This window comes from Ostrea edulis, chromosome 1, assembly GCF_947568905.1.
Source record: "Ostrea edulis chromosome 1, xbOstEdul1.1, whole genome shotgun sequence".
Classification (NCBI taxonomy): Eukaryota; Metazoa; Mollusca; class Bivalvia; order Ostreida; family Ostreidae; genus Ostrea; species Ostrea edulis.
Genome location: NC_079164.1, coordinates 44,958,207 through 44,978,112, shown reverse-complemented (window position 1 = coordinate 44,978,112; position 19,906 = coordinate 44,958,207). Strand labels below are relative to the sequence as shown.

The 19,906-nt window shown below is 35.6% G+C and overlaps 1 protein-coding gene across 1 annotated transcript in view; it reads left to right on the top strand.

Moving 5' to 3' along the window:
• The window catches only part of LOC125653681 (uncharacterized), a 226,576-nt gene extending 210,386 nt beyond the window's left edge, over positions 1-16,190 (top strand). The window contains exons 243-257 of the mRNA XM_056150422.1: positions 5,023-5,120; positions 5,411-5,585; positions 6,004-6,115; positions 8,083-8,290; positions 8,667-8,870; positions 8,996-9,218; positions 9,891-10,194; positions 10,707-10,727; positions 10,872-10,951; positions 11,044-11,070; positions 11,374-11,432; positions 13,535-13,573; positions 13,686-13,709; positions 15,126-15,530; positions 15,561-16,190. Coding sequence (XP_056006397.1) covers positions 5,023-5,120; positions 5,411-5,585; positions 6,004-6,115; positions 8,083-8,290; positions 8,667-8,870; positions 8,996-9,218; positions 9,891-10,194; positions 10,707-10,727; positions 10,872-10,951; positions 11,044-11,070; positions 11,374-11,432; positions 13,535-13,573; positions 13,686-13,709; positions 15,126-15,530; positions 15,561-15,857 — 2,276 coding nt within the window. The 3' untranslated portion in view covers positions 15,858-16,190. The remainder of the gene's footprint in view (positions 1-5,022; positions 5,121-5,410; positions 5,586-6,003; positions 6,116-8,082; positions 8,291-8,666; positions 8,871-8,995; positions 9,219-9,890; positions 10,195-10,706; positions 10,728-10,871; positions 10,952-11,043; positions 11,071-11,373; positions 11,433-13,534; positions 13,574-13,685; positions 13,710-15,125; positions 15,531-15,560) is intronic.
• Positions 16,191-19,906: the final 3,716 nt, after the last annotated feature.

The following is a 19,906-nucleotide window of genomic DNA, read 5'->3' as shown; positions in this document are numbered from 1 at the left end:
ATAGTGATGCAGTACTGGGAACTAAACAGTTCTACCTGTAGAAATTAGTTTGTATCTTCTATTGATAGTGATGTAGCACTGGGAACTAAACAGTTCTACCTGTAGAAATTAGTTTGTATCTTCTATTGAGAGTGATGTAGTACTGGGAACTAAGTAGTGCTCCCTGTTGAAATTAGTTTTTATTATATACCCATCAATGTATCGTTCTTTGATACTGTGGATTTCACAGCGTGTGATCCGGTTTTCCGGATCACCACACTGTGGTTTTTAGCTCACCTGAGCTGAAAGCTCAAGTGAGCTTTTCTGATCGCTTTTTGTCCGTCGTCTGTCTGTCTGTCCGTCTGTCTGTTAAACTTTTCACATTTTCGACTTCTTCTTCAAAACCACTGGGCCAGTTTCAACCAAACATGGCCAAAAGCATCCTTGGGTGAAGGGCTTTTTATGTTTGTTCAAATGAAGGGCCATGTCCCTTTCAAAGGGGAGATAATCACAAAAATAGGGTGGGGTCATTTTAAAAATCTTCTTCTCAAGAACCACTGGGCCAGAAGAGCTGAAATTTACCTGAAAGCTTCCTGACATACTGCAGATTCAAGTTTGTTCAAATCATGGGCCCCTGGGGTTGGATGGGGCCACAATAGGGGATCAAACTTTTACATACAAATACATAGGAAAAATCTTTAAAAATCTTCTTCTCAAGAACCACTGAGCCAGAAAAGCTGATTTTTACATGAAAACTTTCTGACATAGTGCAGATTCAAGTTTGTTCAAATCATGGCCCCCGGGGATAAGATGGGGCCCCAAGGGGGGATCAAAGTTTTACACACAAATATATAGGTAAAAACTTTAAAAATCTTCTTCTCAAGAACCACTAAGCCAGAAAAGCTGAGATTTACATGAAAGCTTCCTGACATAATGCAGATTCAAGTTTGTTCAAATCATGGGCCCCGGGGGTTGGATGGGGCCACAATAGGGGATCAAAAGTTTTACATACAAATATATAGGAAAAATCTTTAAAAATCTTCTTCTCAAGAACCACTGAGTCAGAAAAGCTGATATTTACAAGAAAACTTTCTGACATAGTGCAGATTCAAGTTTGCTCAAATCATGGCCCCCGGGGGTAGGATGGGGCCACAAGGGGGGATCAAAGTTTTACATACAAATATATAGGGAAAAACTTTAAAAATCTTCTTCTCAAGAACCACTAAGCCAGAAAAGCTGAGATTTACATGAAAGCTTCCTAACATAATGCAGATTCAAGTTTGTTCAAATCATGGGCTCCGGGGGTTGGATGGGGCCACAATAGGGGATCAAAGTTTTACATACAAATATGTAGGAAAAATCTTCTTCTCAAGAACCACTGAGCCAGAAAAGCTGATTGTTACATGAAAACTTTCTGACATAGTGCTGATTCAACTTTGTTCAAATCATGGCCCCCGGGGGTAGGATGGGGCCACAAGGGGGATCAAAGTTTTACATACAAATATATAGTTAAAATCTTTTTCTCAATAACCACTGAGTCAGAAAAGCTGATATTTACAAGAAAACTTTCTGACATAGTGCAGATTCAAGTTTGTTCAAATCATGACCCCCGGGGGGTAGGATGGGGCCACAAGTGGGGGGGGGGGTCAAAGTTTTACATACAAATATAGGGAAAAGCTTTAAAAATCTTCTTCTCAAGAACCATTGGGCCAAAGAAGTTGACATTTACATGAAAGCTTTCTGACATAGTGTAGATTCAAGTTTGCAAAGGGTAGTTTGGGCCATAATAGGGACTAAAGTTTTACATGCAAATATATATGGAAAGTCTTCTGATATGGGCTAAGGTGACTCAGGTGAGCGCTGTGGCCCATGGGCCTCTTGTCTGATTCCGCATCAGTATCCTCTGAAACTGATACCGTCACAATGCATCAACGCAACGTTATTTGTGGAAAATATTGACCGTGTCACAAAACAAAACTACGTACACAAAACATAATTTCATGGTATGTCTGTGTTTTTGATAATTTGGATTACATTTATCATCTTATAAATGTGAATTTAAAATGCAGAAGGGGATATATAATAAATTTATCATTACTACAGTAACTTGATCCGAAGAGTTGGATCACATCTTGTTGACAGGCGTGGATCATCAGATCAAACTCAACGCTTCGCGTCTTGTGTGATCTGATGATCCGCGCCTGTCAACTCGACGTGATCCGACTCTTTGGATCAAGTTACTGTAGTAATAATATATATGTATCTTCTATTGATAGTGATGTAGTACTAGGAACTAAACAGTCCTACCTGTTGAAATTAGTTTGTATCTTCTATTGATAGTGATGTAGTACTGGGAACTAAGTAACCTGTAGAAATTAGTTTGTATCTTCTATTGAGAGTGATGTAGTACTTGGAACTAAGCAGTGCTACCTGTTTAAATTAGTTTGTATCTTCTATTGAGATTGATGTAGTATTGGGAACTAAGTAACCTGTAGAAATTAGTTTGTATCTTCTATTGAGAGTGATGTAGTATTGGGAACTAAGCAGTACTACCTGTAGAAATTAGTTTGTATGGCATGTCAAACATTGCAATATTTGATCTTTTCCATTTGTATTGTATAATTTTCCATTTGTATTCTATATTTTTTGTTTGCATTGTATATTTTTCATTTGCATTGTATATTTTTCATTTGCATTGTATAATTTCCATTTGTATGGTATAATTTTCCATTTGTATTCTATATTTTCCATTTATATTGTATAATTTTTCATTTGTATTGTATCCCAGGGATTGTTTATTTTGATTTGTTATGAAGGAGTTCATTAGCTAACATTGCTTTGAGAATTGTTCACTGATGTACCACTTATGTAGATGTGCTTAGTGCACAGTGCAACGCCTGCAGCGGCACGGAATATCTGTTTTTAAGGTCATATCGGAAAGATACCGTGATTCTCACTTTTAAATGCCGATTGTTTGGACAAAGGAGCAATCACTGCCTTTGTTTATGTCTTAGGTTTGATGCGGCAATGGCAGGAGTGGTTCTCGAACTCATGACCTCCCACCCACAAAGCAAGCGATATATCACTGAGCTACTGCGACCAGGTCCATGCAGTACTAGTTATTTTTTAAAATACATAGCTAGCTCTAGCAAAGGCGAATCCCCCCCCCCCCCCCCCCCCAACATGATCAATTTTTTTGATAGAACTGTCCAGAAAAGCATGTACATTTTATTTAGTCAGAATTCAGTAGATTCGGGGGACTTCGGCCCTTGGGTCCCCACCAATTGTTAACATCGAGTTTGGTTTGTTACAACTATTCAATGAATTAATCTTAAGTTATCGTTTATCAAATTTGGTATTGCGCGAGATGTTGAAGAGGTTAAGTTCAGAAGCCACGTTGCGCAGGAATGTACCGTATTTGCTAAATGGAATGGCGTAACACCCCCCCCCCCTCAATTAATTTATCGCTTTTATGAGCCTAATGTGATCAGCATATTAAAGCTAGTCACGTGTTTAACCACTGGCTGATCTAGATAATTCTGAATGAAAGGATGCAGTATTACTGCTGGACGTCTGGGGACCTAGTGAGTCCAGGGCAAAGCCTTGCTGGTGGTAGTGGTGGGGGTTGCAGGGGGAGGGCGTTCTGACAAAATAAAACGTACATGTATCCTTTTTTCGACATTGCTATTACACAATAAACAAAATATCATATTTGTGAAGGGGGGCGGGTCCGCCGGCGCAAGATTCGTCATTGCTAGCTACATGTATGTTCAACTAGTCAGTGGCGTAGCTTCCATTGAGGCAACCGAGGCAGCTGCCTCGGTAAAAAAAACACCTTTTACGTTGTTAAAATGTCGACACCCCCTGCCTCGGTAATATTCGAACCCAAGCTACGCCTATGCTAGTCCTATATGGAACAGGTCGCGGTAGTTCAGTGACATACCTTTTGGTTCGTAACTGTGAGGTCATATGTTCGAGTTTTACTCGTGTCATGGCTGCATCAAACCTTAGACATAAATATAGTTAATACTTCCCCAACCGCATGGCTATTTAAAATTGAGAATCACGAGTCTTGGATAATGTGACCTTGAAAGTAGACATTCCGTGTTGCGACAGGCGTTGGCACGTTAAAGAACCCCCACTGCTACGCCACTGTGCGCTGAGCATAGTAAGTCTATTTATGATCCTTAGCTCAAAAGCACTAGCCAAGTGGACTGCACTCGTTTTTTGCTCAAAGCAGGCAAATCAGAACAAGTTTGAGAATTTATGGTAATTCACCTACAGCTGGTGACGGTTAATTGGCTAAACATAAGTGGGACCTAAACTATTAATGCAATCCTTCTGAATCATAACAAATCTAAATAAACAGTCCCTCGGATGCAATACAAATGAAAAATTTTGCAATGCAAATGGAAATTATACAATGCAAACGAAAACATTATATAATACAAATGGAAAATATAGAATAAAAATGGAAAATTATACAATACAAATGGAAAATATAGAATAAAAATGGAAAATTATACAATACAAATGGAAAACATAGAATACAAATGGAAAATTATACAATACAAATGGAAAATTATACAATGCAAATGAAAATGATACAATGCAAATGGCAAATTATACAATGCAAATGGAAAATATAGAATACAAATGGAAAATTATACAATACAAATGGAAAAGATCAAATATTGCAACGTTTGACATGCCATAAGTTTGTATCTTCTATTGATAGTGATACAGTACTGAGAACTAAGTAACCTGTGGAAATTAGTTTGTATCTTCTATTGATAGTGATGTAGTACTAGGAACTAAACAGTCCTACCTGTTGAAATTAGTTTGTATCTTCTATCGATAGTGATGTAATACTGGGAACTAAGTAACCTGTAGAAATTAGTTTGTATCTTCTATCGATAGTGATGCAGTACTGGGCACTAAGTAACCTGTAGAAATTAGTTTGTATCTTCTATTGATAGTGATGTAGTACTGGGAACTAAACATTCCTACCTGTAGAAATTAGTTTGTATCTTCTATTGATAGTGATGCAGTACTGGGAACTAAGCAGTGCCACCTGTAGAGACCTGCCTCCAGAGGAACAGGAAGTGTATGATAATGTCACAAAAATCATGTCTGTGAAGGTACAAAACGACTTGTACTTTCTCTTTGCAGCTTTTCAGGCATTATGTCAATCAGTCATTGCCTTGCAATTATTAGCGCCTCTTCATAAGGTCTATAGTAATCATTCTGTTTGTCTGTTTTTACACCATCAGCACTTTCTATGGCATGCAATTACATAAGTTTCCTTGTGAACATTTTCTCAAATTTTATTCATAGAATTTGGATTAAGCACTCACTGATAATATTTAGAACTTGGTGACATACATGTCAAAGAAATAACAGATGACTGTTTTCTTTCACTAACTATTAGGTGTGTGATACATATTACAATGCCACAGCAAATGACACTCAGCCAAGTCCTACCAATATTAATGGGACATTCGAACGTGAGACAATGTTTATTATCTCAGAGGGAAAGGCCACCATCTACAACTCTCCACCGAGACTGAACAGTCCTGATCATGTCACTATTGAGGAAGATTCCGGTTAGTTGTTTGTGTGAATCATAATGATATTTACACTGACTGGCCAGAGTTTTATGATGTACTGCAATGAAATTTTACGTTTATACATTGACCAATTACAGTCAGCAAGAATGCTGATCTTTTTTATTGTTGATTTGTATTTGTAAATGAATGGAATATGAAATGTTGATATTTTTAATTCTAAATACAGTACAGAGTAGAATGAGCCAAATTCTTACTTCACAAAACATTTTACCAACCCCTTTTATATAATTCTGATGCCTCAAATGTTAATGTACTGTGATGTATATTGAAGTATGGTAGACATGTATTTAGTAGCCTTTTGATAGTTCAACAAAAGTAGAAAGATGTTAAAATCATTTGAAATATTTACCAAATGGAAATGGCTTGTTTACATGAGACAATGATTTTTATATAGGAACACTTCAGTACCAGCTGATTGCTACAGATGATGAGGGAGATTTGATAAAGTTTCAGCTGGATGAAGACGAGTTTGCACTGGGAGAAGTAAATCTTACATCAGATGGCTTGTAAGTGTTCTACTATATTTACACATAATCCAATTTTTACCCTAGTAATCATTCTGTGTGTGTAACAGTCCGTCAGGCCCTTTTTTTTTGGCACACGATAACTAGGAATGGGTATTGCCAAAAATTTTGTATCACGATATATCACGAAAAAAATATACAATATCATGATAATATCGCTATTTTAGGACATTGTTTTTCTTTAATTCTCTGTTATTTTCATTACTGCTTTGGTGTTAAAGTGCAGAAAAGCCTAATTCAGTTTTGTATATAAATACATGTATAACTGTAATATAAAACAACAAAAAATCAGATTAAATAATAATCAAATGACTCTCAACCTGTGACTAGAAAAATGAAAATATATTAACATTTTTACCATGTTTGGCCGCCATCTTATTATTTTTTGTTACTTCCTTTAACAGTTAATCTAAAACCTAACACATAAACATAATTTTTCTGGAATTTACAAATGTCCAAAAAATCGGGGTTTTTTCTTCACCATATTGCAATATGTATCATGGGACGAATTATCACGATATACCGGTAAAATCGCACATCCCTAATGACAATGTACCTACCCTACCTCAAACCGTGGCTGCATGCATGATCAGCTAAACCCTCAATTTTCATGAATATTTATGAAATGACACAATTTTGTTTTTGACCAATCAGTCACAAAAACAGATTTCTGATATTTTAACTACAACTGAAACATGCAGCATTTGTTTACAAGTAATAGCAGACCAATAAGGCTGCAGATCCCTGTTTATAAAAGAAAGTAAAATTTATAAGTATTTATTTAAAAAAATCCGCATTAACAGCAGTGGTTACACTTGTAAATTCTGTGTTAATAAACTAAATCGTATTCTCAAACTTAATGAGAAAATTTGGAGGAAAGTGGATGTGTTGAAATCTGAAAAACTAGAGTTTATCAGACAATGATCTAGAGAGAACAGCGTGGTTATGCATATTATATGGTAAATTTATTACACTGGTGAAGTCAACAAAGAAATGTCCATTAGTTACAACAGCTAAAAAGTGTCCAGTTTGTTCTCAATTGGCAAACCTCGGATTATTCTACTGTGAGCACGCAATGACCTTTGAATGATTTTCTTTCTACCAGAAAAAATATTCATGGAAGCTCACTGATTAATGACTAATGAACATAAATATTCATGAAGTCGAGGATTTTTTTACCATACAGCCATGGCATTTGACATAGTGTAAATGGAGACAATAGGCGTGGCTTGCGACAATGCCTTTGGTAATCAAGGGTCATGCCCTTTTTAAAGGGGAGATAATCACAAAAATAGGGTTGGGCCATTTAAAAATCTTCTCAAGAATGACTGGGCAAGAAGAGCTGAAATGTACATGAAAGCCTCCTGACATAGTGCAGATTCAAGTTTGTTAAAATCACAGTGCCTGAGGGTAGGATGGGGTCACAATAGGACATCAAAGTTTTACATACAAATATATAGGGAAAATCTTTAAAAAATTTCTCAAGAACCACTGGGCAAGAAAAGTTTACATTTACATGAAAGTTTCCTGACATAGTGCAGATTCAAGTTTGTAAAAATCATTGCCCCAGGGGTAGGTTGGGGCCACAATAGAGATCAAAGTTTTACATGTGAATATACATGTATATATTGGGAAAATCTTTAAATATGGGTCAAGGTGACTCAGGTGGGCAATGTGGCCCATGATGGGCCTCTTGTTAACATATTTTGATGACAGCACTTTCTGTGACATGTGATATCTTTAAGTTCAGAATAAAATTGAGGGTAGATGTACCAACCAGATGCTGATTCAACAGCCAGATGCATGTAGTTCATTGGTAGAGCACCTGATGGATATATTCAAGGGGGGGGGGGGGGGGGAGCCATCTGACTTTTTAGTTTTTTAGTTGAATTTTGATTTGTTCTACATTTATGAATCTTGGAATTTAAAATGTTTAATATTTCTTGCAGTTTATCATTCAAACCATGCAGGGATTGTTCGGGCTTACAAATGGTCAACTTTACTTTGTATGAAGTGCAGATATTTTCAGAAATTGTCCCCAAATACAGCACTGCAACTATCTATATCACGATACAGGAGGTCAACGATCCCCCCACCATTTTTGTGTCCAGAAATGGCCAGCTGATACAACATGCAGACATTGTGGAACCAATAGTGGTACGATTTACTTGATTTAGCTCATTTTAACTAGAATGGAAAAGGTTCTTCTGATTATATGCTACATCATGGATATTCAATGAAACTCCAGTCTTGGATCTTTACATTTTGAAAAATTGTATTGATATTATACAGTCAACCTCATTATCTCAAACTTGATGGGACTGAGAAAAAACTTTGAGATATCCGAGAATTTGAGATATTGTGGGTAAAATGCTTAAAGAATAATTGGTGGGGATTTCCAAATTACTTCAACATTTCCACGCCATTCAAAATATTGGTGTTAGAGATACCGAAGTTCAACTCTATTTAAAATAATTGTGCTTCAGTTCTTTACATATGAATTGATAATTGTGCTTAATTCCTTTACTTGCAGATTTTATTGGAGGCCAAAAATGACTTTAATACAGACAGATGGAATGCCACTTGGGGTGCTGTTGTAGGGGCATACGACCCAGAGACCTCAGACAGTATTAGTATCAAAGTCACCCAGCCTTCTGATGGGACCCTCACACTGTCTGCTATAAACAGAGATGTACCCCAACTATTGCAAAACTGTGACCAAGCTGAGAATATTGAGGTACACTTCATTGCTCATGTGATAGCTATGCTGTTAATGTTGTGCATAAACTCAAATCATGACTATATTGGACAAAGTAGTTTGAATTATATCTTCAGAAATCCAGTATTGAAACATAATTTCAGGTCACCATGATGCCTTGTCAGAATTTCTATGAAACATTGCCTCGGAATGAGACACTCCTGTCTTGGTTGACCTTTACTGTAACCTTTACACAGCCAACAAATAAGTTTGGAAATTTTACTGCTAGGATGTATTTTGAGGATTCCTCCAATGGAAGTTCGCTGCCTATCTCACTTCAATTTGGCATCATGGAGTCACCTTGTCACAACAGAGCACAGTGCCATCGTAAGTGGAGTTTCTTAAATGATTTATGCTAAATCAGGATTTCATCTTTTTTAAGTTAATTGTGAATTCCTGTGCTTGCGCAGGGTTTCATCTAGTCTTCTCTATTCCTGAACATCTAGAAAGAAATGAGTTTATAGTTATACATATATGTATTGAGCATTGAAGCCACTATTAATTGTCAAACTCATGGGTCAATGGTTCAGACTCCAGAATAGTACATGTATTATATGGTTGATTGAATATTGTTTTACGTCCCTCTCGAGAATATTTCACTCATATAAAGACGTCACCACTGCTGGTGAAGGGCTGCAAAATTTAGGCCTATGCTCGGCGCTTATGAGCAGGAAGGGATCTTTATCGTGCCACACCTGCTGTGGCACGGGACCTCGGTTTTAGCGGTCTCATCCGAAGGACCGCCCCATTTAGTCGCCTCTTACGACAAGCAAGGGGGTACTGAGGACCTATTCTAACCCGGATCCCCACAGGATGTATTATATGGATTATACAGTGAAAATTCAATAAATGCTTAACAATCCTTCCCTCTGCTCTTGGCAATTTTAGAAATAAACAAGAAAATATCTAATGTAGAAAAAAGTTTAAATGGTTTGTCAATCATTTGTGAGTTTAGAATAATTTGTGACAGTTACTACATGTATTTATTTGCATTACCAGCAACTGGAATCTATTCTTGTGAGGACACACATCGCACCCACAGCTTTGATGCCTACTACCAGTGTGTGTGTGCAGGAGGCTGGCAAGGAACTTACTGTAATGTGGATATCAATGAGTGTTTGAGTGACCCCTGTATTAGTCCATATGTCTGTTACAACAATGAGAACTACTATGAATGTGCCTGTCCCTTGGATAATCCACATTGTGAATTTGAGCTGTGGCTAATCGCTATCATTGTCCTGGCAGGAATCCTACTTGTCATCTTGGTCATAACTGGGATCTACAGGTTTAAGTACAAACGCAGGTAATAATTGTCACTTTCAGATGTTTAAGCATTATTTAACTCTTCAAGTGAACTATACCCTTATCATAAGTCATGCTCATACATTCATTTATTTACATAGTGAGCATTATATATAGATTTATTGAAACCAATATGGGGCACTTGAGAGGGCATACACGTAACGAGCAAATACATAAGAAGAAAGTCAAAACATGTTGCCGTAAAAAAAAAACTGAACACAGAAGATTATAGCAGATGGGGATTATCTGTAATAAATGCTTATATAAGACATACATTTTTAAAATATATATGTAACAAATATACATGTACATACTAAAAATGAACCGGTAACGTGTACACTTGTTATTAAAATTATTACTCTTTTACATTATATCTTTTTCATTATATATTTTTGGATACCAAAAAAATCAAAAGTTCCCAGCACTGATTCTATTGAGGTTTTCAAAACTTAAGTTTCATATGTACTGTACTATGATTCAGATATCAACATATTTTTTTTAATTTTTTTCCAGCCCTCTTGACTATGAAACAGAGTGAGTATTTCTAAGCAAAATTTTTAAAAAATTATAAACTAAAGTAGTATTTCCATGTGAAGAAGATATTTCTAAATAAAATCTCTTGATTGATAATTTTCAGACGTTGGGAGAAATGCACGTGTACTTTTTTTTTATTTGCAGTAGCCATTTTGGATCAACATCATCAATGACTGGATCAGCATCAAGTGTCAGTGATGATGATGATGAGGAGAGTTTACTTGGTAATATAAGACATCAGAATTGATTATGAAAACCTTTGAAGTTATTTCATTATAATTTTCTCCATAAAATATATTATATGTTGTGCTTTTAGATGAAAAGTCTTGGTCATATGAGGGAGGCGCCTCTGCTGATGTAAGTCTTTATGATTCATTTAGGTTCTAACAGCATGTGCATGATAATTTTTTATATATATATAAAAACCAAGAAGCACAGGGAAACTTTAAATACAACACCCCATCCCCATGGAAATTTTCGGAATAATTTTATCCATTTAATGATCCCATACAATAAAACTGAGGGCAGTGAAATCCTTCTACAGAAAATTCCAAATCAGAAAAGTTTCCCTGTTGCTTTTTTATCTTGAGTTTGATTTTAAAATTTGCATGAATTTTTGTCTTCTTTGCTTTTACTCTGCTTATAGCAAATTTTATTTCCTTATCTATGCAGATGGAGTATTTTAAGAACCCAAATTTCAGCAGGGTAAATATTTGGTTGCTTAAAAGTGCATAGTTCATTGTTTTTGTTATGTGTAAAATTGTTGTTACAGTCTTTTTTATGTGTAAAATTATTGTTATTTGTCTTTGTTATGTGTAAAATTATTGTTATATGTCTTTTTTTATGTGTAAAATTATTGTTATACATGTATGTCTTTGTTATGTGTAAGATTGTTGTTATTTGTCTTTGTTATGTGTAAAATTATTGTTACATTCTTATGTGTAAAACTTTGCTATATGTGTAAAATTATTGTTATATGTCTTAGTATCTATGGTATTCTTTTTCTAATGTGTAGTTACATGATGTTTGTAGAAATTGTAATCACATGGTGGGCTGTAGAAATTGTAGTCATGTAGTATGTTGTAATTACATGATTTCTGTAGAAATCGGCCATTTTGTTTTAGAGTATTTTAGTATCACTATTTCTCAATATTTTCCCATAATCACCATCTATTCATCATTAGATGTATAATGTTTGTGTTCTTTGATCATTTCCATGCTTTATTGTTTTGGGTACGAAGTACCTCTAGAATATTTATGAGAATTTAATTTACTTGTCCTTACTTGCAAATGAGGTATACAGGAATCACTTTGTCCTTTTGTCTGTTGATCTAGATAAAAAGTTTTGAAAGTCTCAATTTCATCACATATTTGCTGTTGCTGGATTGATCAAACTTACATCAGAGATAATTTATAGTTTGATTTAAAGGGTCCAAACGTCAGGTTAACAGAGTGCAAAGATTTTAAATAATTTTTTTTGGCAATAAATAATTCCTTTATCACTATAGTCATGAAACTTCACCAACAGACTTTCAATAGAAAAAAGATGATCCTTTGGATCAAAATGCCAAAGATTTAGTGAAAAATATAGAAAAAGTTAAGAAGTTTTAGAAGCAAGATTTTTATCTTGTGCTGCTATTACTAAATTGATATTGCTGTATATTTTCTATTTTAGCAAAATTTATATTTTGTTGCCAATTGGCCATTGACAGTAAAGCAAGAATGCTAATTTATGGTTGCACTAAAGTATATAAATCTCTATTTTTCCATTTTAAAATACATAACATTGAAGTGCTAAATCATGATTTTGCCAAATAGTGCAAATTACACCAAATTTATAATACAATGCTAAAATAAAACTCTTACAGTATTTACATTAGATGTACATTTGGGCAAGGATTGACTTAATTATACCTGTGGTTATTTGCTTGTCGAAGATCAGGTCAACAGGGAATGGATAAAGCAACATTAATTTTGAGCCATGTCATTTTATTACAAATGTATCTAGAATTTTGAAATTCACACTTCTATGTGAAGAGGATGAACACTACTTGTATTGGGTCAAAAGGTTAAAGATCAGCTTAATAAACATTGAGGGCCGGGGCAGAAAATGGTTTCTGATCTACTGCATACAGGGAAATATTCACCCCCATTTCATTATGCCCCCTTTCATCTTTGTTGTCAGTGGGCGAATTTAAGACTTGGCGAAACTGTCTTCTCTGTTATCTCTCTTTTAACACAACTTTGTCTCGGAGAATTTAAACAGGGCAAAAACGTCTGCAAATGTAGAAATGCAAACATAATACAGGGTGAAAATAACCCAGTATATAGTAACTCTTTTCACTTTGAAACACAAAAACTTCATGCATAGAATTCCATTAGGATGAAAATAAGCATTGATTGGTGGGTTGGAGTGGGGATAGGGTAGGTCAAAGGTTAGTTCACTGAACAATAGCTAATTTGAAATGGTTATGCTGTGGGGTTTAACTAATTTTCCTCCCCACCTTAGTTCATTAAGCCTCATACATTGAATTTTCATGAGATAATAATGCTCCCTTCTGAATATGAATCAGAAGCCTAGTAAGGGTTACTTTCCAAGCCATCGAGCAGTTGTCATTGTTTTGTATGCCCAAGTGGGATATCTTATTCCCAATACGGAGAGATCTAGTTCAAACGCCTTACCATGTTAGAGTGTGAATACTTTTATATTAAGTTTGCTTTCTAGTTTGGTATATTATTAAGAATATAATCCATGTACATATTTTTGTGTATACTATAAGAAGATTTTTTATTATTTTACACAATAGGATTTCATAGGAGAATTCGATTACATTCCTCCCAAAACGGTGAGCAATAACAGATAATTGTAATAAATGAAATTACGATTTCATGAAATCTGATGTTATACCCAAAGCTAATGATGGTCAGTGCTGATATATTGTATGTACTGTGTTACAGGACGCAATAGATGAGATGTACAGGGTAAATGTTGTTTAATATGCATTATGTCAGGTGGTGGTACATGAATGCCAGGAAATCTGTCTCTTCTCTGTGTCATATTTACATCTTCTTCTGGCTGCTTTTGGGAATGCTTTTTAGTTAATGTTTTAATGAAGTTCATTGACACAGAAATGTTAAATGTGTTTTGATTAATAAAACTAATTTCATTTTTAAATTTGAATAACAGCAAGAGTATGAATTTTGATGAATTTCCTCGTGCCGTGAGAGTTTTTGTTGTTGAATTTCTTGATTTGTTTGTTTTTTATTATTATTTTATTTGGTTTGAAACATGAATATGCAAGTTGCTTGAAATATTACTTTATATTTTAAATATTGACATATATCCAAGTGACATGATTGAATCTGAAAATTTAGGTATTATGCAAATAAAAGATAATTCCACTTCAAGTTTCTGTATAAAAAAATTAGGAAGAACCCATGCAAAAAAATAAAAATTCTTGATCTGTTCTTGCTTTTGATAGCTTTACAACTTCAAATGATAGCCATTTCCTCATGAATGTGAACAATGTGGGAATGAATTTTGATAAATATAGTATGACTATTTTAACGGCTGACAGTATTCCAAAAGAAATGAAAATAAAATATGAAATTATAAAAAATAAATTTCGTGTTTGAAAAGGCATGAGGGCATGAATAGCAATACTTCATTCACACCAGCATACATGAAGAATTGGCATAAAGCGTCACAATTCATCCCCTTATGTATTCTCAAAATGAATTTTATTTCTGAAATGCATTATTAGTTGCATTTGTATCTAAACTGCAATTTCAGTAACAACTATAGAACATACTTGAAAACAAAAATAGATGTCTAAGATTATTGGGTTCTTGTATACTTTAATTTGCCTTTTTAGTGTGGCATGTTTTTATGTAATATTCAAATAGTTATTTAGGTCCTATAGAGTAATTTTGTGTGACACGGTGCTGCAGTGCAAGTAATATTTTATGACTATATATAGCCTGTCATTACCAAAAAAGCAATCTGTATAAGAATTTATACATTTTTCATCCCAATCAAATTAATATAGCAGACGAGAGAAACTCGAAACATGATAGTTTTCCCATATTGGAAATCTATAACATTGCTGTTGGAAGATACATTAGTAAAACGTTTTAATACACATATATATATTGGTATCACTGTCACTTTTAAAATATAATTACATACGTTTTAGATAACTTGATTGTTTATAAACATCAAGCAGCGTGAAAATATAAGTCAGTGCTGTAACTTAATTCTTATAACATTGATCTTAGGTAGTTAAATGTATTAATTATGAAACATTTTATAGTTACTGTAAATAAGTTTGAATAAAGTTAAATGTGGCTTTGTTGTGGCATCGATGTAGAAGGTTTAAGTGGTCATTCGTTTTACAGGACCATCACAACCCAGCTCTAGACATAGAGCCAGAATACACTGTGGAGGACGACAGGGTCTATCATGAGAGACACACTAAGTCGACCTTTGAACCTCTTGTACCTACTAAATATGAAGGAGACAAACTTCCGAAGAGCATCCCACCCATCTTGACCACTGGTAAACGTGGCAAAGTCCTGCCAGCCCTGAATGTAGACAAGTCCTCACCCTACTACCCTCCTCCCCCATACATGCTGATGGAGAAACAAAGCAAGAAAAAGAAGAGGAGGAGCAAGCGAAAGGTTGGTAACAAGGACAGGGATTATGATGATGAGGATATGTTTAAAGGCAGTCACACCCCTCCCACTCAGATCCAGAAAGACACAGCGAAGATGTTTGAAGCTTCAAAGCAGGTGAATGAAGATGTATCTCAAAAGCATGATGTACGGCCAGAGAAGGGTTATGCTAAAGTCCATCCTACTGCAATGGAGAAGAAAGGATCTAAAGAAAAGAACTATGACTTCTCTTTCTTCAGCAAATCTCATCCACCTCCACATCGAGCAATGACAACAATGGCAGCTGATTCCAAACTACAGAAGGTTCACCCTTTGCCAGAAAGTGGAGGAAATACTGGATTTGAAGCCAACATGACCAGCACACCGAATTCGGAAGCTATTCACATGCGGTTATCCAACCCTAATGGACAGAGAAGCATCAACCATGATCATGTGAATTTTGAGAGTGAATTTTGATTGATTTTTTTTTTGGTCTATGCCAAATATTGAGATACTGTGATTGTTATGTAACTGGGGTGATGCATGTATTAGTATATTGAAATGTTTTATTTACTAGTTTATGTAGTTGTTTTCTTCTTCTCTTTCTTTGCTTTTCACAAGCATTAAAACTATTTGCATCTGTATAAAATGAAATATCGGATGATTATTTTTTTTAAATTTTTCATACAGAGTTTTGAAAACATTCGAAAATCCTAACTGTGTGTATTCATAATTTTATCACCAAAATCTGTTATGTTTTTATTAGCAAATCAGTTTGAATACTTTACCATTAAAAAAAGGGAAAACATACACACGTTTTTGTTTATTTTGATGGGAAAAAGCTGAAGTGTGAACACATGTTCATGTCTTTAAGTTGCAATTGAGATAGTGAGACATACCCTATAAAATCGTCTCCAGACAAACGACACTCGTGTCAAAGTGAGCGGGGTTCAGATGAGTGTATTGCTGCTAGTGCTACTGGTGTTAGAGCAATGTCACTGCTGATGAAGATGAAGAATTGGAATCTATTCCCAAATCATTCTTCTAGATATTTATTTAGTGTCAATTTAGTATCAGCAGCGTTAAAGAAGATGTTGTTTAAATGGTTTACACATAAACAAAATATAGCAAGTTTGGCCCCATCCTGGAGTCAGAACCTCAACACAGTGATCATGGTATTTACAATTTTAGTAGAGGCCCTCCTGCTCTACATGACAATGCTTTAAGTTTTTCTTGCAGACGTACGATTGTAGAGGGGAGAAATGACTATTGGTCAATTTCATAGTTTTGCCCTGCCCCTAATGCCTCAGGGGTGCAAGAATTCTGAAATCTACAATTTATGTCATTCTTGTCTCAAAGATACTTCAAACTGTAATGTACATTGAAAAGAATTGGAATGGTAGTTATGAAATAGTTTAAAATGTTCAATTTTGAACGGACTACGGATGCAGATCAATAGCAATCGTTTACTCAGGTGATCTAAAATAATACTTTATCAGAATCAGGTGAAATATTGGCGTCACATCCAACTTGCATTATTATATAGTTATGCTCGGAGCAGTTCAAACACATCTTTTGGGGGGAATCTTCTACACATACTGTTCCTCATTTGGTTAAAAACGTGGTTCAACTCTCGAAGAGTTCAACTCAAAGTAGCTTTGGACTGTGGGCGCATGGATTATGTTTTTGAACTAAGCCAATCAGCGTCTTCATCATGATTTCAATATGACTCGCTCTCAGTTAAAACAAGTTGTTGCACCATGGTTGACATGATTTGGTGTCATGCACATTTATCTGTATATAATGAAACATTTGACGGGCGTATCTAGTCCTGTGGCGGCGAACTTTATTTTAAATATGTAGGACTCCAAGTGCGATGGTCACGCCAAAGTGCGATGGTCTGCGCTAAACACCGATGGTGTGACACGCCAAAGTGCGATGGTCCACACTCCTGCGCCAAAGTGCGATAGTGTGACACGTCGAAATCCATTGGTTTGTAAACGACACAGTGTTTTGGTACATACTGAACCAACCGTGTGTTGTTTCACCAAAATATCAGTGCAAAATCCATGCACAAAAAATAAGGATAAGAACTTTTTTCATTACCATTTAGTTGTCGTGTTATTAAACACAAAATTTTCCGACACGAAATCGTATAGAATGTTTTGTATTATAACATACCCCAGGAATTTAATACGTGTACGTCAAAGTAATAAATGATCATGAATTAAAGAATGTTTGGGCGAAATAGACAACAAATGTACTTTGCCGTTCTCACTATCCTCAACAGTGTAAACCTTGCTGTTACTGTCGTCCATGATGTATTTCTTCGGTTTTATTTTGAAAGACGTTAAGAGTGACGTGACGTCACAAATGTTGCTGAACCCTGCACCATCGGACTTTGGCGTCCGTAACGTTAACAAACCATTGCATTTTGGCGCAGACCATCACACTTTGGCGTGAACATCGCATTTTGGAGCGACCATCGCACTTTAGAGTCTTACAAATATAAGATGACTATTCCATGCCATATCTTGATACTAAAATATAAATAATACTGAAATATAAATTCCTAGAAAAGGAAGTCCCATACTTTTGTAGTGCAGAAATAAACCACAGGCGCCAAACGTTACAAGTGTAATCGCATAAATATTATATTTATGAGGGGTGTTAAAAAAACAGATTAGAATGAATTTTGGCACACATAGTCAAAAATGTGCTAGATGCAATGTAAAAATGACGTCAAATTGTAGATATCTGACAAAAATGGATGATTCAGTCGTACTTGAACGGAGAACGATTACATTTTTTGAAGTAAAACTTTGTAAAATCCTTTACGAAAATATACAATGATCCACATAACGTTTACCATTCTCTACCCAGAGTTCCGTGCGCTCCTCGTGTATCTGAAGCTTGCGTAACTCGCCCTCTGGTGAGAGAATGAACGTTTACTTGCCAAAAGTTCAATTAGTACTTTTGAATGGATTTAGTGTTTTAGTGAGGGAAGGGAGACGGTTAAAAATTATGTTCGTTCTGGGTGCCCCGTGACTGTTAGTATGGAAAGGAATGTGTCTTATGTTGCACCGTATGTATTGAAAGAGCAACGAGTCGCTTTTAGAGAAATAGCTGATAACCTTAACATGTCACCAATCTATCTGAAATGTGAACTGATTATGAATTTCTCTGAGAGTGAGCTAGGTTGTAATATCTGTATCTATGAGGAGAAAAAAATTTCAGGAATCTTTTTGACCTACTTAATTTTAGTCCTAAAGTAGGTCCCGGTACACCAATCAAATTGAAATGTGAACTGATTATGTATTTCTCGAGAGGGAGGTTGTGACATAATTTCAGGGCAATACCTGAATACATAACGAACAAAAATCTGAAAAACTGTTTGACCTACTTTTAGCCCTAAAATATGTCAGGGCGCACCAATCCAGCTGAAATGCAAACTCATTCTTGTGCTTCTTGAGGATGAAATTGTGACCTTTCAACGCTGTACATGCCACCGTTATGGGGGGGGGGGGGGGGGGGGGGGATCCGGAAAATATGACTTTGGACTGACAGACCAATTCAGCTGAAATGCAAAATGAACCTAAGATTCCCCTGAGAGAAAGCTTGTAACTAAATTTAAAGGCAATGTCTGTATCCGTAATGGAAAAAAAAATCTGGAAAACTGACTTTTTAGCCATCAAGTAGATCACGGTTCACCAGTCCAATTGGAAACTCTTGCGCTTCTTGAGGGAGAAGTTGTGACCAAGTTTTGAAAAAGTTACGGAAAAAGGTCCGAAAAACATGACCTCAGAGAGCCAGACGGACGCATGGACAACCGAATTACGTCTAACGACGGGCATACAAAAATAGGAAAATTGTTCATGAATACAATTATACCATGTGACGAAATATGGGTGCACTCTTTGAACCAGAAGGTAAACAACAAAGCATCCACCCTTTCCATCGCCATTAAAGGCATATGTAACTATGTCTGTGGGGACGGCTGTGATTATTTTTTTCTGCGAAATCAACGGAATTATTCTTAATCACATGGTTCCCCCTAAAACTTTAGTTACTGAAGACTACTATGCGCGAGTTGTCAAATCAGATTTTATGACAGCGGTAAAGCGAAACACTCAAAGTCAATAAAAGCGTGCAATCGATGTCGCCGGCACTTTATTAGAAAATAAGCTATACCAAATCATATATTTTGTGTGCTATACATTCATGGACCCATAGCCTCCCTAGGCATGGTATACTTTTTATTTCCCCTTTACTTATAAACTTGGTAGGAAGCGTAGATACCCTAATTTTGTAACGTACGTGACTGTCGCCGACTCAATTTTTAAAATTGAACAAGCAAATATAAAAATCTGAGAGCGTGTTTTTAAATTTTCTTTGCGTTAATATCATTTGTATTTCCTAAATTTTCATTCAATAAAAGTTTAACAACTTTTGCGTATGATTTTAAGCAGTGGTGTATATATTACTCCATGTCGCCAGATTATATTATGTGATCATAGGGTCAATTA